Genomic DNA, 27038 nt, shown 5'->3' on the forward strand with positions numbered 1-27038 from the left:
TCTGCAAAGATCTTGTATAACAACACGACTGCTGCTGCCACTGCTGCTGCTAATCTTAGGAGGAAGAGTTGAATAGGGGAAAAGTTGGCAGAAATAAACTGTTGGATTGTTCATGAGCACCAAAATATGCTCCATATGATTGGGAATCAATTGTGGAAAATAACATTCAGGCTTTCTTACATCTGTATGCATAATAGCTTTTCATTGAAAATACAACGGAAAAACTTCCTCCATATTACTGGCTGTTATTCTGAAGTGAAAAGTATGTGACTGAATAAACACAGGAATTCTTCATAAATAATGTTGTGGTTGCCACAAAGAGGTGTTTCCTAAATGTGTCCTATATCTAAGGCCCCTGGCTAGGTTTATCTTGTTCTTTCCCATGCCTGGGGCCTATAAATGCTCTGAAGCATGAAGCCACCATATTTCCATTTATAAGCTGTCATTGTCCTGATCATGACCTCTTTATTTATTTACCCTCTTACCATGGTCACAAAAATATGTAGTGCTCCCAAACGCCAGACTCTGATAACTGCTTCTATTAAACTTCCACATTCTATTTTCTTGTACTTCATTAGAAAATGCAACCTTGATACATTCCAAGGGTCACCAGTGTTGCAGCTGTGGGCACACATGCAGTTGCAGAAGCCTTCCTTGACATCCACAGAGTCCCCTCACTCTGCTGATCTTAGGCTTCAAAGAACATTCTATCAAAGTCAATAAAACAAATTGCAGAGTGTGTCTGATTGCAGTGTGTGTGTGATGCACATCACAGTTTCTCCAGTTTGCAAATATGTCGGTGGACCCAAGAAGATTGGCACCTCCTGATACATGCTGAGGGGGGCAGATCCACACCATACATTTAAAACACATGACTTCCCTCAAAAAAGCATGGGAGCTGTAGTGTGTTAAGAGTGGTGGGAATTTGTAGCTCCATGAGGGGAATATCACAGTTCTCAAGGTTCTTTGGGGGAAGCCATGTGCTTTAAATTTGTGTTGGATGTGCCTTAAATTCATAGAGCGGATCAAACCACAAAGGGTGAAAAAGGGATGGAGACAGACATTGAAGGAGGGAGATAGATGAATCAACTGAATACATATCTTGAAAAATTATTCAGCAACTTATTATTTATCTGTCTAGGTCACTTGACAATCACACAAGCATCATAATAAAGAAAGTGTGTGTTAGCTTTGCCATTGGAATATAGGTCATAAGTGTAGAGTGCAGCACCAATTTACCAGTATAACCAGTAGAGTCCAGTAGCGTTTTAGCTTGCTTATCTGTGCCAGTCGCCGACCGAAACTTGTCTGGAACTGGCTGTGTTGCCCACCTAAGCCTGACAATAAGAACGGTCAGTTCTGCAGTACAGACAGGACATACGCTTCAAGTGTCTTTCTGCAGTTCTAACATCATCAATCATTTCAACTGTGATCTTCCCCCACTTTTAAAACTTTCATGCTCTGACCTCAGCTTGAAAGAGGTTATGATATGCTACAAATATTTTTGCATCTCCCTGCCCCCACCCATCTAGAATATATGACAAATAACTAAAGGGTTCCCTCTGAATGTAAATTGGTTGATTATTAAAATAGTTAAAATTATTTTCTAAATAGCTGTTGTGTTTTGACAACCCCCTTTTATGTGGGTTTTTAATATGTGGCTTTACACAGCATAAGAGGTTTTTTTATGCATTTCTTGTATGCTGCCATCTGTGTTGCTAGACAAACTCACACAACTGCTTTGACCACATACCATAGATACATGAGGGAAATTTATGTGAACTACAATTTTCAACATAATCCAGTACAAATTCTCAAATTTGATGACCACAAGTTCTTGCACTTGTATTGCCCCATTTTCAAGCATCCACTTCTGTCCATACTTAAGAATGTTTTGAACTAGTTCAATTGGATCTGAATTAGAAAAAATGCACCTTAGTGGCTGGAGAGGGAAGACTGTTTGTACACAGTATGGGATATGTCCAATACTCGTCCATCTCAGAGTAGACCCATTAAAAATAATTGACATTACTCACTTTAGCTCCATTAATTTGAATGAGTAGAACCTCCTAACTGTTAGAGCCATACAACAATGGAACCAATTACCTGGAGAGGTAGTGGGCTCTCCGACACTGGAGGCATTCAAGAGGCAGCTGGACAGCCATCTGTTGGGAATGCTTTGATTTGGATTCCTGCATTAAGCAGGAGGTTGGATGTGATGGCCTTATAGGCCCCTTCCAACTCTACTATTCTATGATTCTAGTTGAAGAAAATCCTTTGTTTTTAAGGGATACTCAGAAATAGATTTCAACCTGATGTCAAGTCATATTTGTTGATTAACCAGATCCTTGAAAATAATTTTTACTATGGACATCTTCCAACAATTAGACAAAATATCTAATTAAGCAGATTATCCTAACTGAAATATACCAAGTAATGATGAAAAGAATGATGGGAATGAGTTATTTGGTGTTTGGCAGTTCTTGAGACACAGCAGCAAATATTACAACTGATTAGGACATGAATTTAGTTGGCCTGTGTTCTTTGCTTTGAAGGGTATGTTGACTTGATAATGGTCAGCAGTACTTGGTTAGCAATAAGACTAAATAGAAATGACTTTTTTTAAGTGATCGCACACTAGAGAACTAGAACCTTGCAAACTGATGGTTTCTGAAGTCAAAATTTGAAAACAAAAATCCTGGTATGTGTAAGAGAGGGAGGGAGATGGTGAATGGTGTAACTAACCATCTATCTTGATAACTGTGTGAGTGTGTATTATGTGCCTTGAAGTCAATTCCAACTTAAGTCAACCCTAGGAATCAGCCACCTCCAGTAGCATCTGTTGTAAACCACCGGTTCAGATCTTGTAAGTTCAGGCCTGTGGCCTTCTTTAGGAAATTAATCTCTTGTGTGGTCTTCCTCTTTTTCTTCTCCATCCTGTTTTTCCCAGCATTATTGTCTTTTCTAATGAATCATGTCTTCTCATTATATGTCCTAAGTATGATAACCTTGGTTTCATCATTTTAGCTTCTAGTGTTAGTTCTGGTTTAATTTGCTCTAACACCCAATTATTTGTCTTTTTGGTCTTCCATGGTATGCACAAAGCTCTTCACCAACACCACATTTCAAATGTGTTGATTTTTCTCATCCATTTTTTTCACTGTCCAATTGTGATTGGGAGTACCATGGACTGAATGATCCTGACTTTGTGTTCATTGATACATCTTTATATTTGAGGATCTTTTCCAGTTCTCCCATAGCTGTCCTCCCCAGTCCTAGCCTTCTTCTGATTTCTTGAATATTTTCTCCATTTTGATTAATTACTATACCAAGGTATTGATAATCCTTGACAAGTTCAACGTCCTCATTGCCAACTTTAAAGTTACATACCTCTTCTGTTGTCATTACTTTAGTCTTCTTGACTTTTGGCTGTAGTCCTGCTTTTGTGCTTTCCTCATTAACTTTCATCAGCATTTGTTTCAGATCATTACTAGTTTCTGCTATTAGCATGGCATCATCTGCATATCTTAAATTATTGATATTTTCCCCTCCAATTTTCACATCTCCTTCATCTTGGTCCCAACCCACTTTCCATATGATATGTTCATCTTGATAATTAAGTTAACACAATGTACCTATCTATGTTGCCAGCATTAGAAAAATGCAAGCGTTTACGTGTTCAGGACTATAAGTTTTATAAGGTTTTGTTTTGAAATGAGCTTATGGAAAGCATCACAATGTCATGGGGATATTTTCAGTTTAACACTGCGGAATGAGAAAAATCCATGCTGGCGACAGTATATAGCCACTCTCGTGGCTGTATAAACAAGCAATTGGATAACTGGATATCTAAATTACTAGACATATTTCAGTGATATGATAGAATCTGGGTGTAGCTTTTTAAAACTACACTTACTTATTATAAAAGAAATAAAAAAACTATTGAAAGTAAAAGCCTTTTCTTAAATAACTGAAATACACATTTTCAAAATAATGTTCATGATGATGAAACATTTACAAACATAGTATAAAGCTAACTGAAATTGTTTTAAAACAGTACAAAAAAGAGACTAGAGATGAGGATAAAAACAATACAAAATGAATGCCTAAGGTTTATATGACACTATATTCACTTGTATATTTCTGCTCAGCTAATATGTGAAACTTACTCAGAATGACACTTCACTTATGTTTTTATTCTCTTCTTTTTATTGTTCTTATTTTTTTCCTTTTAGATTTTTTTCTCATTTTCTTTGTTTAAATCTATTGTTTGTCTTTAGCATCATGGCAAGTACACCATCTCCGTGAATATGCCAATATCGGCTTATGCATTTATTTGTTGAAGAATGATATCTTTATCTTTCATCAATCTTTGTCTTTTATCATCTTTATGCTGCATGTTTTTTCACTTAGCTCCCTCTTTTTTTCTTATTAATGTCGTGGGCAAAGTTCCTGCCATATTTCCACTAAGATATGTTAGGGGTCTCCAGCACTGTGATAGATACATACTGTATACCATTGCTTTGGAGGCTGGTCTGATCTACATATTATCTTCTGACCATCCATAATATAGTTATTGAAAGTAAGACGGTATATCTCACTTTTCAGTGTCAGACCTAGGCTGCTCCTCACCATTATATGAACAGATAGGCTTGGATCCTCAGATAAGTTAACTTAAGGGAGTTCAACGAAGTTCATGGAAGTTTACTTGTGTACCCAAAAAGCCTCTTCAGAGGGTCAGGGAAGCTAAGGAACAATGTGGGTTGGGGTGCAGGGGGTTGCTGGGGGCAGAGTGGTAAGAAATGTCTTTTCCACGAAGGTTCTTAAATCAACTTCTTGGAATCCAAGCTTGGCTTTGAGTGAACCTCCCCTCCAAAACCCCTGTAGTGGACCCCATCTGTTTGGGAGGATACCCTGAATGGTTCAGGAGAGTACAGGGAATTTTTCCCTCCATGCACTTCCTTAACTATAAGGCTTGACTTGTTGGTAGTTGGAAGAGGCCTTGAGAGGAAAATATTCCCCTTTTGACTTTGGCTGGGAATGTTTTGCTTCTAAGGCTGTAAATAACTTGTTCTTAATTTCTGACTTTTATTGATAATTTAAAATTTTATTTTATATTTTATGTAAAGCACTTACAGGTTTTTCATAATTAAGTGCTATACAAATTCTGTTAAATAAAATAAAAATAAACAGAGAATTATCCCTTTTCTAGAAAAAAGTCATTTTTTAGTGCTGTGATAGTATTATCTTCTGTTATGCATAGGGGTGCAGCCATCCAGACTCATGGGGGGTTGTAAACCTGTTACTTTTTTGGGAGCAGGGTCCCAGCCAGGGCCCTATGAATGAGCCAATCAGCATGGAAAGGAAGCATGTTAGCCGTTGATAAGAGTTCTTGTCATTTCATGCTGATTGAAGCCAATCAGAGTGAAAGTAGCAGAGTCAGCCACTGAGAAGACTCTTCTCTGTAGTTAACACACAGTTCCCCTTTCAGGCTGATTGACTCCTAGAGGCATGCATTGTGGTGGAGTGTGAGCTTGGAAGATGACAGGGAGAGCAAGGAAGACCAGAAAAAGGGGGAAAGGTAGCGTGGCTGTGAGGGGGCATGGCTGAGACTATCATGAAGGGACCCTGCACTTCTGAACTTGCCACTACACTACTGATTATGCAGCCTAGATTGTTCAATACATTTACAAATAAAGTAAAAAAAAAAGATCATTGTATGTGTATGGGGTGTGTGTATGTGGGGGAGGGATAGCCTGTTTGGTCTGTTTTACTAAAGTAGTGCTCAGCATTGTGCTAGATGTTGTACAAACTTTTTAAAGAACTTCCGATAGCTCCACTTTTTTCCCATTGCAATCAATGGGACAAATCTGTATTAATTGTGACCAATTTAATCTAGATCCAGCCTGTTGCTACCAGCTTATCATGTAGCTCAGGGGTGGGGAACCTTTTCTGGCCAGAAGGCCATGTTCCCTTCTGGGCAACATTTTAGGGGTCACATGGAGAGATGATCAGAGGCAAAATTCTGCATTTTATGTCTGTATAGAAGGTCAGTTTCTTCACACAGCCACATCCTTCTCTTCATCCAGGCAAGCAAGAAGCTTTATTTGAGTTCAAGGACACTTTCCATCAATGCAGAAGTTCCTGCCCATTGAGGGTTCTGTCAATGGTGGGCCTTTGCAGCCATGGGGGGGGGAGACCTGGCATGGCTTCAAAGCCTCCCGGACTGTGGCATAGCCATGCATGCCACATTGTGCAGGGGTGGGGCTGGGTGGCTATTTAAGCCCTGCTCAGTGCTCCCTTGGCCTCTTTCTGGCCTTGTGTGAGCACGCTACAGCTGATCTTGCCCTCCTCCAGTGCGATCAGCTCAAGCGGGGGAGTCTGATCACGCCAGAAGAGGAGAGCTCCAACACCCCTCCAGCTGATCGCCCCACTGGTGCCGTATTAGCAGAACACCAAAAAGTGGGGCGCTGAGAAGTGGGGCCCTACTGTATCTGATAAAATAATGGAAAGTCTTATGTTACAATGAATCAGATATTTCTGCAAAATAATGTTTACATGATTATGTATTTAAGATACATCACACCTTTTAAAAAGATTATATATTATCCAATGCATCTTGTTGGAGGTGTGGGCAAGACTGTGCAGATAGTGAACATATTTGGTGAAGTTGTCAAGACACAAGAAAGTTTTGAGTACCATAATATAAATTTACATGGCAGGGGTGGGGGATCTCAGGCCTGGGTATTGAAATGAAACCCTCTAGGCCTCTCTAATGAGTTGTTGAAACTCTCCCCAAATCATGCCTCTGTTCAGGCCATATCTCCTTTTCCCAGGCCTCACTCCTCACTGCCCCTGATCTGCACCTTGACTGGGATGTGTCCTGGAACTGTGATAAAGCCTCTTACTTATTTTTGCCTATGGGGAATAAAACCCACCAAAGGAATATGGACCCCAGAAAATTACTGTCTGGCGAATGTACCCACTGGCCAAAAAAGGTTCCCTACTCCTGTTTGGGAGGGTAGGTTGGATGTACTGATATCAAGTCTTCCTGTATCTATACTTGTGTAAAACTGTCAGCAGATGGCACTGTAAACTACGGTGTGATGAGAGGTCGGCACTGCTTCTGACCTCCTTCCTCCTCCCAGTTCAGCCTGAAAAAGGGGAACTGCTAAGTCTTTGTCTCCTTTGTCTGCTGCTGCTTCTGCTTGTGCCACTGACAGTGGTGCTGGGAGAGATCAGCTGACATCATTGGGGAAAATAGCCTCAGGGCCAAATGGGAACCCCTGAAGGGCCATGATTGGCCTGGATGTTGTTTAGGACTTTTTACAGGGCTATGGTGTTATGCAATTCTTTTTCTTCTTATTATTTAAGACAAGCAATTTACAAATATCCTGTTTTGCTCTTTATATAACTGTTATTCTTATGGAGTCTCAAAGGTCCCACATCCATGACATCAACACCTTATTTAAGGAAACATGTGGAACCCAATTATACATTGTTCTGTTTTTGTCAAATAAGCATCAGAACGATATTGGCTGGGCTGGGAATGCATTCAGTCCAAAGGATATAAATAATTCCTTCCAGCCGTCAAATATGCAGGACAAGAGCTCTGAAGCTTTTCAGGAGAAGACTATACATTAAAATGAATCATTGCATCACAAGAAACGAACTGAGGTGAGGACATGGTTCTTTCTACTTATGATTAGATAGGTGGCAATGTTGTTTCAGTCATGGGTTCCCAAAAGTCTGCAGAGACTGAGAGTAATTTTTATATAAGGACTGAGACGTGGAGAGCAGTTGCCAATCAGAATAGAGAGAACTGGGCTAGACAGCACGGTCTGAAGGGACACGGGACCACCACTTTGCTAAAGTAAGCAGGCCTGGGTATGGTTAGTTCCTGGCTGGAAGGCTGCCTGGGAACCATATGAACACCATGATGGGGGAAAGGAGGAATAGAAATGTAAGGAAATAAGTAAATGGAATGATTGTCTGAAAATATAAGACAGTGTTATGTGTTCTCATGTCCAGACATGATATAATTTAAAAAGTAATTAAGTCTTACTCAAAGCAGACCCATTGAAATTAATGGATCTATGGTAGCCATGTCCATTAATTTAAATGGGTCTACTCTGAGTAGAATTAATGTTGGATACAACCCTGAATTTGTATTACTTGTCTGTAGACTCTGATTTAAAATTAAAATCTAGCAGCAGGAATGAAACATCTGATTATCTACAACAGAGCTAGAGCATTTATTCACCACCAAAATCCACATCAGAATTGGGCATCAGAAGTTTTAGCTAATTTACAAGAAATTTATTTATTTATTTAGCTAGTTAGTTATTTTATTAAATATTTATAAGCCACACTTTTATAAAAGTCCATCAAGGCAGCTCACAACATACAAAAACATCATGAAATTGTTTTTAAAAAACCATTAAAAATAATAATTTGCTACATCCACATAACTGCATCCCGTAGAAAAGAAAAATTCCTTGTGAGGCCCATCTCCCACCATTTGTCTTGGGTTTTGCCTTCATGTACACATCTCAACAATGAGATGATGGATATACGTAAGTACTGACTCACGTCAGCATTAGGATTAAACAGACAGTGAAACAAAACTCTAGTCCAGAGTTTGGGAAATTGCAAATAGAGTTGGGTGAATCTATCAGTTTTAGTTTCTCTCCTTTTCTTATTTATCCAGTAACTTCAGTTCTTCAGATTTCCACATCAGTTTTGTGTGGTTTTTTTTAAATAGTTCTTACTAAAATTAATATTTTTAGTGTGAATTACTCTTAATGTCCACATTTTGCTATGCATTTTTCCTAATGTACACATTGTTGTAAACCAGTTTTCCTTATTATGCATTTTTGTATGTTATTTTCATGAATATACAGTAAGCATTGTTATGTATACTTCACCCCAATATATGCATTTTTGTACATATTACTTAGCTGGAAAACTGCATTGCAAAATTTAAGAGAGTATGAAATTTGACAGCTGGTTTTCATATTGCTTTGGAAACTGAAAATTAGGAAGGTTCCCTTTTGAATATGAACTGAATTCAATATGTTCCCCATCCCAGTTGGAATTAATTTTATTTTGCAAAACCACTAGTACAATAACTGTGCTCACAAGTAATCAACTACGGCATTGGGATCAGCTATTTAAAGAGAAAAAAGTTGACAGTGACACTTATTTAAACCACCTTGTATGATCCTCAGTAACTCTTTGGATCCTTGTTTAAGGCTACAATCCTGCAAGTAGCGAAACTGATTTAAGGCCACACTCCTATCTACACTTACCTGAGAATAAGTCCAATGAATTTAGAGGGGCTTGCTTCTGAGTTGACATTATAGAATTACACTATAAATCCCACTAAGTGTAGGTGCTTGCCTGTAAATTTTTAGAGTAATTGAATGTCTTTTAATTAAATGTTAACCATAATTTTGTCATATGCTATTATTAATCCACTAACCAAAAAACCTTGAGGTTTAAGAACATACCTATAGTTACAGACATTTCTAACAAAAAATAGAGAGCAAACTTAAAATTTGCATATTTTTATTTAATTCATCTCCCAGTGTTTTATCTTCTGCAGTTTGAGATACTTCACATGTCCACTGGATGCTATTCTGCACAATCATCAGTGCCATTATTCCAGAATTGTTTTTGGAGGTTTTTAATGTAAATTATGCAAAGTGTTGTCCTACTTCACATATTCACGGAAACAGCAGCAAATGAAAAGATTTTACCATTGGAAATTTCCTTAAAATTGCAAAGTAAATCAAACATACTTAAAGTGAATAAAGTGTCACCAGGACACCACTCTGTCTTGGAACTGGCAGTGAGGGCCTGCACCTGGAGTTGGGCCAAGGAGACAAGAAATTAGGGTTGCTGCTGGTGTACCTCCACCCTGCTGCCCGGCAGCTTCTCTGACTGAGCTGGCGGAGGCCATCTCGGCTGTGGTATTGGAGGAGCCCAAAATGATATTGCTGGGTGATTTCAATGTCCACGTTGAGGCTGCCTCTAGTGTTCTGGCTTGGGACTTCATGGCCTCCATGACAACGATGGGGCTGTCTCAAGTTGTCACCAGTCCAATGCTTAGGGCAGGGCACACCCTCGACTTGTTTTTTGCTCCAGATGGAGGAAGGGTTAGTTTGGAGATATGGGGGGTGGATGTCACCCCATTGTCATGGTCAGACAACTTCCTAGTGAAGTTTAGACTTATGGCTGTGATCCTTCCCTGCAGGGGGAGTGGACAGGTTAAGATGGTCCACCCCTGGAGACTAATGGAATCTACTAGATTCCTGAATGCCCTGGGGGAGTTAGCAATAGATATATCAGGTGACTCTGTTGAAACCCTTGTCATGCTGTGGAACAGTGAGGCACGTTGAGCTGTTGACATGGTTGCCCCCGAGCACCCTCTCCAGCATTGTGGAGCCCAGTTTGCACCTTGGTACACCAGTGAGTTAAAGGCAATGAAACAGGCTGGATGACGGCTAGAGCGCAAGTGGCAAAAGGTGTACTGTGAGATTGATCAGGCACGAGTAAAATATCATAACCGTGACTACTCTGCAGAGGTGAGGGTGGCGACGAAGGCCTACTTCTCTGCCTCCATTACATCCTCAAGTAGCTGCCCAGTGGAGCTTTTCCATATTGTCAGGGGTCTGCTGACATCAATTCCAGGAAATTGAGTTTTAGACCCTTTGGAGGCCATCTGTTTGCAAGTCAGTTTGAGGGTAAAGTTGCTCACCTTCGTAGCAGTCTTGATGCCCCATCCACATCTACTGTAGTCTCCAATGAGGTGTCCAGTGCAACATCTGCTGCATATACCAAGGTTGGAAAACAGCTGGTGGCAGCGGTGAAGAGATAGAGTAACATCTCTTGTATCGAAAACAACCCAAGGCTGTAATCTTTATAGGCACAAAGATACAGGGGGGTTGTGGCCTGTAAGTGCACCCAGACACAACATAGCAATAAGCCAGGAGAAGACGAAGGCACAGTCTCAAGGCAATGTTATTTACAGGGAGTGTCTGGTGGTGCTGCCTAGCAGTGGGATCTTGAGAGATCTGTGCAAGGGCCTGTGAGAAAACCATTAAGAGACCAGGACCTTGAGGTGGGACCATGACAGGAGGTGACCACAGGAGGGGTCCTGACAGTAAGCAGCACCTTACAAGTTTATTGAAAGGTGGCATCTTTTCATAAATCACTATCATACAATATGTAATTTCAAGATTTCAGCATCATTTGTTTTTGCTTATATGACCCTGTTTTCACTTATACAATTTCCCCAGCCAATATATGAAATTTACTTAGACTGTGTAAATAAAACTTCACTTAGCTATATTTGTTATTTTTTAATTCTCTTTTCCCTTATTGTTCTTATTTTTTGTTTGTTAGATTTTTCCCCATTTTCTTTGTTTAAATGTATTATTTGTCTTTAGGATCACTGCAGGTAAAATATTCAACTGAAACATCTCTGAAAATGTGGATGTTGGCTTATACATATTTGTTGAAGAATATTATGGTGTAGTTTGTTCATTTTTCAGTCACCTCTTCCCTCTTATATTAATATTACCATATTTTCATTAACATTTGGTAGAGGTCTTCAGCACTGGGACATATATGTGTAACATTGGGTTGTCGCCTCATATGGCCTTCATATTATCTGACCATTCCTAATGTAGTTATGGAAAGTGGTATACCTCAGTTTTCAATATCAGTACAAAACCACAGGCCTTGGCTGCTTCTTACCATCACCATACCATGCCATGAACAGGCTGGGATCCTAAGATACATTTCTTTCTCCTCAACCAAGAGTCACTTGTGTATCCCAAAAAGCCTTTCTAGATGCTCAGGGGATCTATGGAACAATGTGAAATGGGGTACATGTTGCTTCTAGGGTTGCAGTGTATAGGAAACATTCTTTTCATGAGCTTCCTTAAATTAATTAGTTGGAATCTAGCCTCGACTTTGAGTGATTCCCCCCCTTGGCTAGCATCCCCCTCTAATAGTGTTCAGGAGGATCGCTAACCCTCCTGGGATGCAAGTGTCTGTAGAGGTCAGAACAATAAAGTTCTCTTCCATGAAGTTCCTTAAATTAACCTGTTTTAGGATCCAAGCCATAAAGTGTCAGTACTTGGAAAAGGCATTGATGGTAGATGGGCAGACATAGCATTCATCTTTCTACTTTGACTGTATGATATTTAGTTTCTAAGTCAGTGAACAGAGAATTATCTATCTATCTATCTATCTATCTATCTATCTATCTATCTATCTATCTATCTATCTATCTATCTATCTATCTATCTATCTATCTATCTATCTATCTATCTATCTATCTATCTATCTATCTATCTATCTATCTATCTATCTATCTATCTATCTATCTATCTATCTATCAAAATGAGAGTCTCTTTTTAGTGTCATGGTAGCATTATCCCTGATCCAGCATGGATTGCTTAATAAATGTTGTGTGTGTATAGGGGAGGGAAGACTACAGAGCCTTTTGATCTGCTTTACTAAAATGGTCTTAATATTGTGGTAGACACCGTACACACTTTTAAAAGAAACTAAGTCCTTGGGCTGGATGCAGACTTAATATATTTATATTTACTTCCCATTGAATTTGTGGGACGTATTAGGGATGACTAATGTTTCACACTGATTGCAGTGAGACCATCCCTTTCCTACCAGTTTATACTATATAAATTATTATTGCAGCTGCAGCTTTAATGGTTGAAATGAGTAGACTATTGCTGAAGCATCTCTGGTAAGTTTGGTGTTATCCAGGACACAGACTGAAATGCTCCTACAAACAGAAAACTTAATATCGGGCCAAGTAATCCAAAACAAGGCTGAGCTGGCCAGGGAACTGCTGTATCCCAAGGTAGTCTCAGAGCCAGTGTGTAATGCCATCAAACCCAATCAAGGCTTACTATTCTCCCCGCCCTTCTACCACAGATGTGAAGTATGGCCAGGCTGCAGAGATGGTGGTGTCTCTGCCACAATGTACAGCCCTGCCAAAGGGGGTGTGGTACTGGGTTGTATTCTTGAAAAAAAACAGTGTTAACCAATGTTAACCATTTTGTTAACTATTCCATCTAAACTCATCACACTAGTATTAATCACTTTATTTTGGATTCAAAGATTCCTAGAATCATGTTCAGAGCTACACAGAAAAACAAAGGTTGGCAGTGTTCAGTATTAACCATTATTATCCAGTAGCTTGTTGACTGCAGTGACCCATTCCTAATTAGAGCAAATATAAATCCCAAGAGCAGATGTTTGGACTTTTGCCACTGGCTATGTTAGCTGGTGCTGATGGGACAATATCTGGAGGGACACAGTTTCCCTATACTTGCATTAAGTGAATGAATAAGGAAATTAGAGGTAATACAATTAGGGATGTGATATTTCAAATACATATGGCGGGTTACGTTCCGGACCCCCGCTGTAAAGCAAAAACTGCTGTAAAGCGGAACCCATTGAATAGAATGGCACACGATGCCTGAAAACAGCCATAAAAGTGGAACAAGTGCCGTATGAGTGGGGCTTTAGTCTAATTGTGTCTAATTGAGACCACTGTATTAGCGAATCGCTGTAAAGCGAAGTGCTGTAAAGTGGGACCCTACTGTATGGACCAATATTTAGCCATCACCTGCCCCTGGAATCCCTCCATTAATGTATGTTTTCTTTCAATTGTTTTCAGGAAGCTGTTGTGGTTATGTGCCTTCAAGTCGATTACGACTTATGGCAACCCTATGAATCAGTGACCTCCAATAGCATCTGTCATGAACCACCCTCTTCAGATCTTGTAAGTTCAGGTCTGGTGCTTCCTTTATGGAATCAATCCATCTGTTGTTTGGTCTTCCTCTTTTTCTACACCCTTCTTTTTTTCCCAGCATTATTGTCTTTTCTAGTGAATCTTGTCTTCTCATTGTGTCCAAAGTATGATAACCCCAGTTTCATCATTTTAGCTTCTAGTGATTCCATTTCTTGCTTGACAATTTCTAACTTTCCCTGGTTCATGCTTCTCACATTCCATGTTCCTACTGTGTGCATTGTACAACTCTAGACTCTCCTTTTGCATCTGTGTGCATCAACCCCTGGGCTTCCTTTCGGCTTTGACCCAGCTACATCATTAGTCACAGCACTACTCATAGTTGTCCTTTGTTCTTCCCCAGTAGCTCAGTGAGTGCCTTCTGACCTGGGGGGTCTCATCTTCCAGCACTATCTCGTGTTGCATTTTGGATACTCTGTTCATAGGGTTTTCATGGTAAGAGGTATTCAGTGGTGGTTTACCACTGCCTTCTTCTGAGTTTGGATGCATCTTAGTCTGGTGTCTCAGCTTTGACCATTCCGCCATGCGTGCCCCGGCTAGGAGTAGAGCCTCTTGGTCTAGACTCCTGACGGCATTGCTCTCAGCTTCTTCAACACTCTCAAACCCCCTCACCACGTTAAGGTGTGCATCCTAGAGGGGGTTCAGGAACCTAGAATATACTAAATATACTATGAATATAAATATGTGGAAGAAAAGGAGTGTAGAAAGAACATGTTACGTTATGCTACTATATTTATTGAAATGATAACATTGTTGAATATATTAATTTGGCTCTACAAGGTATTCAGTTTTCTATTTTAAAGATTTTTAATGCATATCATTCATTTACTTAACAACATTAATAAATCACTTGAATGTAAAGACCTCTAAGCAGCATTTTCAACTGTTTAAATTCGCAAGAACTAATGATATATACATATCCTTATTTTAGAAAGGGGAGAGGACATACTGAACAACTGTAGTTCCCCAAAGGCTGTGTTTTCACAAGGATATATTTAATCAGAGATTCAAGAATGGAGACAGCAATTAAGGTATGTTGGGAAAAAAATTTAATAACAGCATGTCTGATATGGAAGACCATATATCATAATGGCCATACGTTTTAATGAATGTTCTGCAAGAGAAAAGTTTGACAAGATTCTGTACTTAAGGCACTTTTTACCTTTTATTATCCAATGCATTTTGTGGGAGATGTAAGAAAGACTACAGATTTTTGAACCTATGTGGTAAACTTGTAACAACATACTGTTTTGAGCTAAGGTGAGTTTTATAAAAGAAAAGATTACCGGTTACAAATCACCAGTAGATCCAACAGTCCTCTTAAGGCCTGGGGGCTGATTGTACCTCTACAATCTTCTCTATACCAATCTTGGGAATCTTCCCAAGCCACTCCTCCTTAGGCCAAACCCTCTGTCTCTAGGCCACACCCCTCACTGGCCCTGATTGCCAATCTCTTCAAATGCTTTTCCATGACTTGAATTTGTCCTTGATCAGACCTCTTGCTTGCCTGGATAAAGGATGGAGAATTGTGAGTATGGAGGGGTGGGAAAACCTTTGTATGGGTAGAATATTGCCTAATGTACAAAGGTAAGAGTCTCATATTTCACACCATCCAGTCTTTTGCCTCTGGTCCCTACCTACCACTGGAATGTGGTTCCCAGAAGAATGTCCACTGGAAAATGCAACCCATGGGCTGAAAATGTTCCTCAATCCCAACTTTCAGTGAAGTTGGATGGATAGTAATCACTTAAGCATACAAAGATGTTAATGAATTAGTCCCTGCTTAGATACCAAAAATATTAAGATAGAGATATTTCATCTTTAAGAGAATCGAAAAGCAATATATTGCACAGTAAAGTAGTATTGTTAATAATATTAATATAAGTAATATTATTGCTATTACTTACCATTATTATTACTTAACTTTACTTTCTGCCCATCCTCTAAAAAGAGCCCTGGGCAGCAAAGTGGAAACTCTTTATAAAAAGCTTTAAAAGGAGAACATTTTATATATATATATATATATATATATATATATATATATATATAAAACATTTCATTGGAACAGCAGAATAAATTTAAATGGTGTTGAAATATGACAAGTCAATATAAGTTTCTAGAAATAAGCTGCTAGAAGTTGTAGAATAAATTTTAATTAAAAAGAATTGGACTATATAAATTATAATTAAATGATGTAGTAACATAACTACATTGTGTTTCTTTTCATTTGTTTAAATTACTATTAGATTATGTAAATGTAACTATGATTTGTTTCAATCCCTCTATATTTGATGTGAGGTGGTTGTTTTTGTTGTTATAATCTATTTCATTAATAAAACTTTTTAAAACTGTTTTAGCCATAAAGCATGGTGAAATGAACCTGGTTACAGAAAATGTAAGTAAGATAACACCTCAAACAGTGCAATCCTATCCATATTTTCTTTGAAGCAAGTCCCACCATGTTAAATGGAGCTTACTTCATGGCAAGCTACTGTAGACAAATTATTGTGCATAATGAATTAGTCCTTTAACGATTTATATCCATATACAAAATCAGAGGATCCTTTGCCTGATCAGCTTTCCCTGAGAAGACTGATATAGCTGCCTGTACAAAGCCTATTTGTTAGTTTGTTTTAAATTACACACATTGTAATACATTTTCAGTCAGATACAGTGAATTAACCAGCTCATAGAGAAGCATTCTCCACCTCAGAGACTTTCCAATCTGGGAAAAATTATCAATATGTCTTAACAAATGCTCACATTTCCTACAAATGATGTAAACCAGGTAAAACATTAGATTATTGCTTGAGACCATTTGAAAGTCAGCCACATCAAGGAATGGCAACTATAAGGAAACACTGACCACTGTGTTCTTTTGACAGGTGCCTAGGTTCCTGCTTAAATGGGAACCCCTATGTGTCTTTTCTTATGAGGTGGAGAGGGGATAGGCCTGACTGTCTTAGGAAAGTTTGATGTCAATGAACGTTATTGCTAACTAACTGCATGGAATTGCATTTCAGAAGTCAAACAGATGTCAATTTTCTCCATTTTGCACAAAAAGAAAGGGATAGAACAAAAGAGTGAATGAAAGGGAAAGGTATGAACCTTGTATGAATTATGATAATTAATTCAACCTGCAATACAATTTATCTGTTTAGGACACGGGCATCAGAGAAATTGAAACAAAGAACCAGTCTGCTACTATGGAGTTTACACTGGCCGGTCTCACCAGCTCTGCAGAATTACAGACACTTCTCTTTGGGGTATTCACATTCATCTATGCTACTGCTTTAGCTAGTAACCTCCTCCTCATCTTTACCATATGTAGTTGCAAGAAACTCCACACTCCCATGTACTTCCTGCTCATCAATTTGTCCTTAGTGAATGTGTTTTCCATCTCAGTAACAACTCCAAAATTGCTCCAGATTCTTTGGACCCACAGAAACACAATCTCTTTTTATGGATGCATCACTCAGGTGTTTCTGTTCATATGGGCATTGGGAACAGAGCTTTCACTCCTCTCATTTATGGCTTTTGACCGTTATGCTGCTATTTGCCATCCTTTGCAGTACACAGTCATCATGAGGAAGGAAGTGTGTGTTGGTATAGCCAGTGGGGTGTGGGTTGTTGGGATGGTTGATTCTGCTGTTCATGCAGGACTTATGCTGAAGCTTTCCTTCTGCAACTCTAACATAGTCAACCATTTCTTCTGTGATGTACCACCACTTCTAAAGCTTTCATGCTCTGACACCAGCCTGAATGAGATGATGGCTTTTGTGGCAGATATGACCATTGGGGTTTCTAGCTTTGGGTTGACACTAACATCTTACTGCTTTATCCTGAGAGCTATCTTCAGAATCCGTTCCACTGAAGGGAAGAAGAAAGCTTTCTCCACATGTTCCTCCCACCTCTTTGTAGTCAGTTTTTTCTTCTCTTCAGTCATTTACACGTACATGAGGCCCAGCTCAAGTTACACCCTGGACAAAGACAAATTTGTTTCTCTCCTTTATTCAGTGGTAACCCCAGTGGTGAATCCACTCATATATTCTCTGAGAAACAAAGAAGTAAAAGAAGCACTGAAGTCAATTACTGGAAGAGGCAGGCTGTTCCAGAGACCCCACGTTTGATCTACAGAGATCCTCTATAGCAACACTGTTCCTGCTGCTGCTGCTGTTCCATTGTTGTGAGGAGAAAACAGGAGAAAAATTGGCAGAAGTAAACTGTTGGATTGTTCATGTGCACCAAAATATGCTCCATATGATTGGTAATCAATTGTGGAACATAAAATTCAGGCTTTCCTCCATCTGTATGCATAATAGCATTTCACTGAAAGTATATCCAAGTGGATGCTAAAACCTTGCTTTTCATTACTGGCTTGGATTTTATAGTGAAAACCATGTGACTCAATAGACACTTGAGTTCTTCATAAGTAATGTTGTGCTGCCACAAAGAGGTGTTTGCTGATTGTATCTAAGTCCCCAACTAGATTTATCATGTTCAGTCCCAAGCCTGGGGCCTATAAATGCTCTGAGGCATGCAAGCACTATATTTCCAACCACATTCCTTCCTGTCTTCTACCCTGACCCCTCATCATGTTGGAAAGAAATCTTGCTGCTTTCAGGCAGTAGATGGTGCAGAAGCCTGAGTGAGTGGATGACAGGGAACCAAGTAGAGACAGTTGCATTTATAAGCTGACATTTCCCTGAGATGTGACGGATAATGACCTCTTACTTCATTTACCCTCTTGTCATGGTTACAAAAATATGTAGTGCTCTCAAACGCCAGACTTTGATAACTGCTCCTATTAAACTTCCACATAATATTTTCTTGTACTCCATGTAGAAAATGCAACCTTTACACGCCAAGGGTCATCAATGTTGCAGCTGCACATGTACCTGCAGAGGCCTTCCTTGGCATCTACAGAGTCCCCTCCACCTGCTGCACTTAGGCTTTACAGAAGTACTCTACCATAGCCAGTAAAAGAGATTGCAGTGCTTGCTTGGTTGCAGTGTGTATGTGTGATGTTCATGACAGTTTCTCCAGTTTACAAATGTGTCGATGGAACCATAAAGGTCCCCCCCCCCGCTACATGCTGAGGGATGGCAGGTCCACACCATACATTTAGAACCCATAACTTGAAATTTAAAGCACATTATTTGTCCTTGGTGAATGTATCCTCCTTCTGAGTTACAACTCCTAAGTTGTTCCAGACACTTTGGACCCACAGAAGAAAACATCTGTTCTTATGCATGCAACACTCAGTCTATTTGTTCAAATGTCTATTGCTAACAGAACTTGTGATTCTCTCATGTATGTCTATTGACCGCTATGCTTCTATCTGTCATTTTTTATAATGTACAAACATCACGAGGAAGGAAGTATATGCTAGGGATGATCCATTCTGTAGTTCATGCCGAACTTTTGCTGCAACTGTCTTTAAGAGCATAAGAAGAGCCTGCTGGATCAGGCCAGTGCCCCATCTAGTCCAGCATCCTGTTCTCACAGTGGCCAACCAGATGCCTGGGGGAAGCCCACAAGCAACTATAACATCATCAATCATTTCTTCTTCTTCTTCTTCTGTGATCTTCCTCCACTTTTAAAACTCTCATGCTCTGACATCAGCCTGAGACAGACCATGGCTTCTGTGGCACATGCGGTTTTTAGGATCAGTAGCTTTGGGTTGACCTTAACATCCTATTGTTTTATTCTGAGAGTAATCTTCAGAATTTGTTCCACTGAAGGAAAGAAGAAAGCTTTCTCCACATTTTCCTCACATCTAATTGTAGTCAGTTTTAATTTTTCTACCATCATCTGTACATACTGTGTATCAGACCCACCTCTGTCTACTCTCTAGACAAAGACAAGGTCATTTCCCTTATTCAGTGGTAACCCCAGTTGTTAACCCAGCCATAAATTCTTTGAGTAAAAAAGAATTAAATATTCACTCAAGGCAATTATTAATAGAGGCAAGCTGTCCCCAAGACCTCAAGACTGATATCTAAAAACCTCTCACAAAGATATCTCAGTAAAGTAACAAATAAACTAAAATAACTGAAAAATGTTAATTGCAAAGTGTTCTGCTGTACCACACTCATTAATATGAAGTAATGTGTATTTTTTCAGACAGTATATTTGGAATGGGGATCAGTTTCGAAGCACGCACTACATGCATATAGTATATTATGATTTTGAAGTGAGTTAACTTATCACACATGCCATAGCTTTTTCTCTCACAATGTATTAATTACCATATGTACCCTTCCTCTTCATCAGTCCAGTGCCATTGAACTGCCATGTTTATACAGTTTTCTTTAAATGCTGTTGTGATTGAAAAATTGGACGCATTTTGGAACATAAACTTATATACCTCGCCAGGGATTTCTCTGCTTAGATCTTTGTTTGTTTCCCCATATGTGTGTGTGTGTGTGTGTGTGTATGTAAATTTGAATATGAGCTTGCTTAATTTTATTGTATATTTATTGATACATTATCATTAGTTTATTTTATGACTATTTACATTTTGTTACATTTTTGTAACTGCTGGGTGAATTATGTAATTTTTTGATGCATGGTTTAACTATGGAAATGTGGCATATAAACAAATCGTGACAATAATTTTCAGCCACGTGTGAGAGATTATGCTTTGCAAGCCACATTGAATGCTGAATTGGCAATAAGGGGCATATTACAGTGGTATCATTTTTGCTTTCCATGTAGACGGTACCACAGTCAGTCCATAGCATCTCTTGTTAAAATGATGCCAGGTAACAGGATTGTGAAAGAGGTCTATTTGAGATGCTAGAGAATCACTGCTATTGATATTAGACAATACTGTACTAGATGAACCACTGAGTTGACACAGGATCAGTTTCCATCATCATCATCAGTTTCCTGTAGCTGCTCCCATACTTGGGAGCAGAGTAAAACCGAATTGACTATGGAACCCAATAAGGAAAGGTTATCACAACAAAGGACGAGGAATGACTGGGAGGTTTATTAACTCTTAGGAAATTCCTTCTCTTTTCTGGTAACCCACTGGGTCCTAATGCATACCTGCTTCCTCTCTGGTGTTTCCCTTCTCCCAAGGAGACTCTTTTCTGGGTGGTCCAGGGTCTTTTGGGCTCTGGCCCTACTTTAGACTCTGAGCCCTCAGTCGCTCATTGTAACATGTTTACAAGGCACTTTGCAGATAAAATCGCTCACATTCAGACTGACTTGGACTCCTTGTTAATTGCAGTTGTGCCAGATATCCCTACCACTTCCTCTGGTCTGTTTTTTATGGAGACTTTTCAGCTTGTAAAGCCTGAGGATGTGGACAGGACTCTCAGAGAAATAAGGGCTACTACCTGCTCTCTTGACTGTTGCCCATCCTGGCTAATTAAATCTGCTAGATTGGGACTGGGAGGCTGGTTGGCTCATTTGATTAACACCTCCCTAATTGATGGCTCTATGCCAACATTGCTGAAGGAGGCTGTGATAAGACCTTTGTTAAAGAAGACTTCATTAGATCCTGAGGATCTTAATAACTTCCTCCCAGTCTCCAATCTCTCTTTTCTTGGCAAGGTGATTGAGAGGGTGGTGGCTGCTCAACTCCAAGTTTTCCTGGATGAATCAGATTATCTAGACCCTTTTCAATCAGGCATCAGGCCCTGTCATGGGACAGAGACTGCCTTGGTCACCCTGCTTGATGACCTATGTCAGGCATCAGACAGGAGGAGTGCAACCCTGTTGGTGCTACTGCACCTCTCTACAGCTTTTGATACCATTGGCCATGGTAACCTTCTGGGCCATCTAGCTGGGATGGGTTTAGGAGGCATTGTTTTGTGCTGGTTCCAATCCTACCTGATGGACAGGACCCAGAAAGTGATTATGGGAGACTACTGCTCATCCTCCTGGCCGTTGACCTACAGGGTCCCTCAGAGCTCTATTCTGTCACCCATGCTTTTAAACATCTATATGAAACCACTGGGAGAGGTCATGTGGAGATTTGGCGTACAATGCCATCAATATGCAGGTGACACTCAACTCTATCTTTCCCTACCTTCTGATTTCAGGGAGGGAGTGCTCACCCTAAACCAGTGCCTGGAGGCTATGAAGGGCTGGATGCGGGCAAACAAATTTAAGCTTAATCCAGATAAGATGGCAGTGTTACTGGCCAAGGGGAAAACTGCACCTGGGATAGGGTTGCAACCTGTTCTGGACTCCCCTTGAAGGAGCAGGTTCACAGTTTGGGACTTCTCCTTGATCCTGCCTTGCTGCTTGAATTTCAGGTGCCTGCGGTGGCCAGGAGTGCTTTTGACCATCTTAAAATGGTCTACCAGCTGCATCCATTACTGGGAGCAGTTGATTTGGCTACATTTACACATGCTTTGGTGACATTGAGGCTTGACTACTGTAACACACTCTACGTAGAGCTGCCTTTGAAAATGGTTAGGAAAATCCAGTTGGTTCAAAATGCAGTAGCCAAAATGTTAACTGGAGCAAAGAACAGGGAGCATATTATCAACTCCACTTTATTATTTATTATTATTTTATTTATTAAATTTATATACCGCCCGACTAGCAATAGCTCTCTGGGCGGTGAACATAAAATAGCATAAAAATACAATGAATAACAAAATAATACTAAAATACAATCAACAATCCAATACAATAAACATTTTTAAAAGTAAATCAGTGTAACTTAAAATGCTGGTTCTGACCTTTAAAGCCCTAAACGGCCTTGGACCAATGCACCTGAGGGACCACTTACACCCATATGTACCTGCCTGGGATTTAAGATCATCTGCCTCTGGTCTCCTCTGCGTGCCTGGAATTAGAGATGTCAGAGTGACAGGCACACGAGAGACAGCCTTTTCAGTTGTGGCTACTAGGCTTTGAAATTCACTGCTTCACGAAGCCCATTCTGCTCCCTTCCTGATTGTTTTCCTGAAACTTGTAAAAACTATTTTGTTTTGGAGAGCCTTTGAGAGGGTCTGATAGGTGAGCCTGACACTGTCCCTATGTTCTCTATTTTTAATTTTTATCTTGTTGACTTTTATTATGTTTTCTTCATATATGTAAGCATCTATCTACATGTGTGTATGTTTGTCTGTAGGTATATATATGCATATTGTTTTTATGTATTTTAATAATTGTATTATATGTATTTTAATTTACTGTTTTGTCTTGTGTTTCTATTCTGTACAATTTTATTTGTATGTGTGTGATTTATTGTAAGCCGCCCTGAGTGCCCTATTGTGGGGTAGAAGGGTGGAATAGAAATATTTTAAATAATGATTTCCCAGGATTCGCCTGCTGGCGTCCCTGTGCCGTTTGTGTTGCTGCCGTCGCTGTGTTTTCTGTTCCCGCCTCCATCGTCGCTTCTGCTGTTCTGCGTGCCGCTGCTGCCGGGCTCCGCTTTCTTCCTTCGTTGCGGCTTGGGCCGCTCTTGCCACTCTTGCCACTCGCCGGGGCTGCGGCTGTGGCTGGCTGTTGTTGGGCGGCTTGTTTCCTTTCTGCCGCCGTTGCAGCCTGCAGCGCTTCTTGCCACGGTTCGTGCTTCTTCCATCGTTGCGGCTGGGCCCTCTGCTGCTGCTGCTGTCGCTGCGCTTACTCCTTTGTCGTGGCTGTACTCCGTTGCTGCTGTGGCTTCTCCTTTCGTTTTTGCCGCTGCGGACGGTGCTTTGCATTGGCGGCCCATGCCTCTTTGCCACCACTGTCATCTGGACTTCTCGGGAGTGGCATCTTTCGTGGGGAGAAGAGAGATCTTGAGCTGGTGTCTGCGTGAACAGAGTGCGGGACTGTGTTTGGCCTGCTGGTCTGAATTGGATGAGTGGATGTGTATATGAGTGTGTGTTGTGAGTGAGTGTATATGTTTGTGTATATAAGATGTGTATAGTTGTGTGCGTGTGTATATGTTTGTGTATATAAGTTGTTTGCATATTTAAGTCCTTGTGTATATAAGTTTTATTATGTGCCTTGGGAAGAGGTTTTTCCATCAGTCGGGGGGACTTGAGGGCCCCCCGATCACCGTAGTGACGGGCAGAGGGAGGTATGGCATTGTGAGAAGGACGTGCCAGGTAAGGGGAATGTGGCCCAGACATGTAGTGGCTGTGCCTTGTTCCGGTCCTTCTCACACCTGCAGGGTTGTTGGTTGTCCTCTCAGCCAACTCTCAGATCTCCAGTTGCTGCTTTTGAATGCCAGATCGGTACATAATAAAACCTCCCTCGTCCACGATTTGATTGTGGATGAGGTGGCGGATCTGGCATGCATAACCGAGACCTGGGTGGGTGAACAGGGAGGAGTTAGTCTCTCCCAGCTCTGCCCACCGGGGTACCTGGTTCAGCATCATGGTAGATCTGAGGGTCGGGGAGGTGGGGTCGCTGTGGTCTATAAGAGTTCCATCTCACTCAACAAGCACCATGTCCATGCAGTTACAGGTCTGGAGTGTTTGCACCTTGTTCTGGGCCAGAGGGACAGGCTGGGAAACCTTTTGGTGTACCGCCCACCTTGCTGCCCAATGGCTTCCCTAACTGAGCAGACGGAAGTGGTCTTGGAGGTATTGCTGAGATCCCCCAGACTATTAGTACTGGGGGATGTCAACATCCATGCTGAGGCTACTTTGTCCGGGGCGGCTCAGGACTTCATGGTCGCCATGACAACCATGGGGCTGTCTCAATATGTTAGTGGCCCAACACATATGTCGGGGCATACTCTAGACCTTATCTTTGCTACTGGACATGGGGATAGTGATCTGGAGGTGGGGAGCCTTACATCTCTCCCTTTGTCATGGACAGATCACTGCTTGTTGAAGTTTAGACTCTCAGTGGCCTTTCCTCTCTGCAAGGGTGGGGGACCTATTAAATTGGTCCGCCCCGGAGACTAATGGATCCTGAAGGTTTTCAGAGGGCTCTGGGGGATTTTCCGGCTGATAGGACTGGCACTCCTGTTGAAGCCCTGGTCGAACTGTGGAATGTGGAGATGACCTGGGCTGTTGACACGATCTCTCCTGCGCGCCCTCTCCTGTGTAGAGCTCACACAGCTCCTTGGTATACTCCGGAGCTGAGAGCGATGAAACAAGATAGGAGGCAGCTTGAGCGGAGATGGAGACGAACTCCTGATGGATGCAACTATGCGCTGGTTTGTGCTTCTACTAAGCTGTACGTAGGAGCGGTGAGGGCGGCGAAAAAACAACATTTCGCCGCCACTATTAAATTATCTATGTGCCGCCCAGCGGAGCTTTTTAGAGTTGTCCGTGGGCTACTCTATCCAGGCCCACAGGACAAGGTAGAATCATCGGTGGCCCGCTGTAACGAGTTTGCTGAGCACTTCCAGCATAAGATCTCATGCATCCGCCGGGACTTAGACTCCCATTTTATAGCAGCTGATCCTAATGAGGTGTCCGGAGCACAGTCTTGTCATGTTTTATTGGATGAGTTCAGCTTGAGGACGTGGACAAGGTGCTTGGACAGGTAAGTGCAACCACTTCGGTACTGGATCCTTGCCCCTCCTGGGTAATAAAAACTAGCAGGGATGGAACAGTTGGCTGGGCCAAGGAAGTGATAAATGCCTCCTTACGAGAGGGAGTGGTCCCTGGCTGTCTGAAAGAGGCAGTGGTGAGACCACTTCTAAAAAAACCTTCCTTGGACCCAGAAAATTTCAGCAGCTACAGACCAGTAGCGAACGTTCCATTCCTGGGCAAGATCTTGGAACGAATGGTTGCTGGCCAGCTCCAGGCGCTATTGGATGAAACCGATTATCTAGATCCATTTCAGTCGGGTTTTAGGCCCGGTTTTGGCACTGAGACGGCCTTGGTCACCCTGTTTGATGACCTATGTCGGGAGAGAGACAGAGGGAGTGTAACTCTGTTGATTCTCCTTGATCTCTCAGCGGCTTTTGATACCATCAACCATGGTATCCTTCTGGATAGGCTCGCGGAGTTGGGAGTTGAAGGTACTGCGTGGCAGTGGTTCCGCTCCTACTTGGCGGGTCGTCTCCAGAAGGTAGTGCTGGGGGAACATTGCTCGACATCGTGGGCTCTCCAATGTGGAGTCCCACAGCAGTCGGCTTTGTCTTCCATGCTTTTTAACATCTACATGAAGCCGTTAGGTGCGGTCATCAGGAGTTTTGGAGTGCGTTGTCATCAGTATGCTGATGACACGCAGCTCTATTTCTCCTTTTCATCTTCTTCAGGTGAGGCTGTCGATGTGCTGAACCGTTGCCTGGCTGTGACAATGGACTGGATGAGAGCTAACAAACTGAGGCTCAATCCTGATAAGACTGAGATGCTGTTGGTGGATGGTTTCTCTGATTGGATGGTGGATATATACCCTGTCCTGGATGGGGTTACACTCCCCCTAAAGGAGCAGGTTCGTAGTCTGGGAGTCTTTTTAGACTCTTCCCTTTCACTTGAGGCTCAAGTAGCCTCGGTGGCGCGGAATGCATTCTACCAACTTCGATTGGTAGCCCAGCTACGTCCCTATCTGAGTAAGGAGGACCTCACATCAGTTGTACATGCTCTGGTAACCTCACGTTTGGACTACTGCAATGCGCTCTCCGTAGGGCTACCTTTGAAGACAGTTCGGAAGCTGCAGCTAGTGCAAAATGCGGCAGCCAGATTGTTAACAAGGACCAAGCGATCCGAGCACATAACACCTGTTCTGGCTCGCCTGCACTGGCTGCCAATATGCTTCCGGGCCAGATTCAAAGTGTTGGTATTAACCTATAAAGCCTTATATGGTGCAGGACCATGATACCTGTTGGAACACCTCTCCCGATATGAACCGGCCCGTACACTACGGTCTACTACGAAGGCCCTCTCCTGGGTTCCGACTCATAGGGAGGCCCGGAGGGTGGTGACAAGATCTAGGGCCTTCTCAGTGGTGGCCCCTGAATTGTGGAACAGTCTCCCCGAGGAGGTACGCTTGGCGCCGACATTGTTATACTTCCGGCGCCAAGTTAAAACCTTCCTCTTGTCTGAGGCATTTTAATTTAATTTAGGTTCATTTAATTTTAAATCTGCTGTAATTGATTCCAGATTGTTTTATTTTTATATGTTTTGCTGTATTATATTGTGTGATTTTACTGTATTATGTTGTTCACCGCCCAGAGAGCTGTTGCTAGTCGGGCGGTATACAAATCTAATAATAAAATAAAATAAAAAATTTTCAACGGAGGGTAAGTGGTTCAGGAAGTAAGGTT

The 27038-nt window shown here is 41.3% G+C and overlaps 1 protein-coding gene across 1 annotated transcript; it reads left to right on the plus strand.

The window, feature by feature from the left end:
* Nucleotides 1-14865: 14865 nt before the first annotated feature.
* LOC133367900 (olfactory receptor 13G1-like) lies at nucleotides 14866-18089 on the plus strand. Its single transcript, XM_061591986.1, has 2 exons — nucleotides 14866-14883; nucleotides 17014-18089. The coding sequence occupies exons 1-2, from the start codon at nucleotides 14866-14868 to the stop codon at nucleotides 17980-17982; spliced, it is 987 nt and encodes a 328-aa protein (XP_061447970.1). The 3' UTR covers nucleotides 17983-18089.
* Nucleotides 18090-27038: the final 8949 nt, after the last annotated feature.

This window comes from Rhineura floridana, chromosome 11 (assembly GCF_030035675.1).
Source record: "Rhineura floridana isolate rRhiFlo1 chromosome 11, rRhiFlo1.hap2, whole genome shotgun sequence".
NCBI lineage: Eukaryota > Metazoa > Chordata > Lepidosauria > Squamata > Rhineuridae > Rhineura > Rhineura floridana.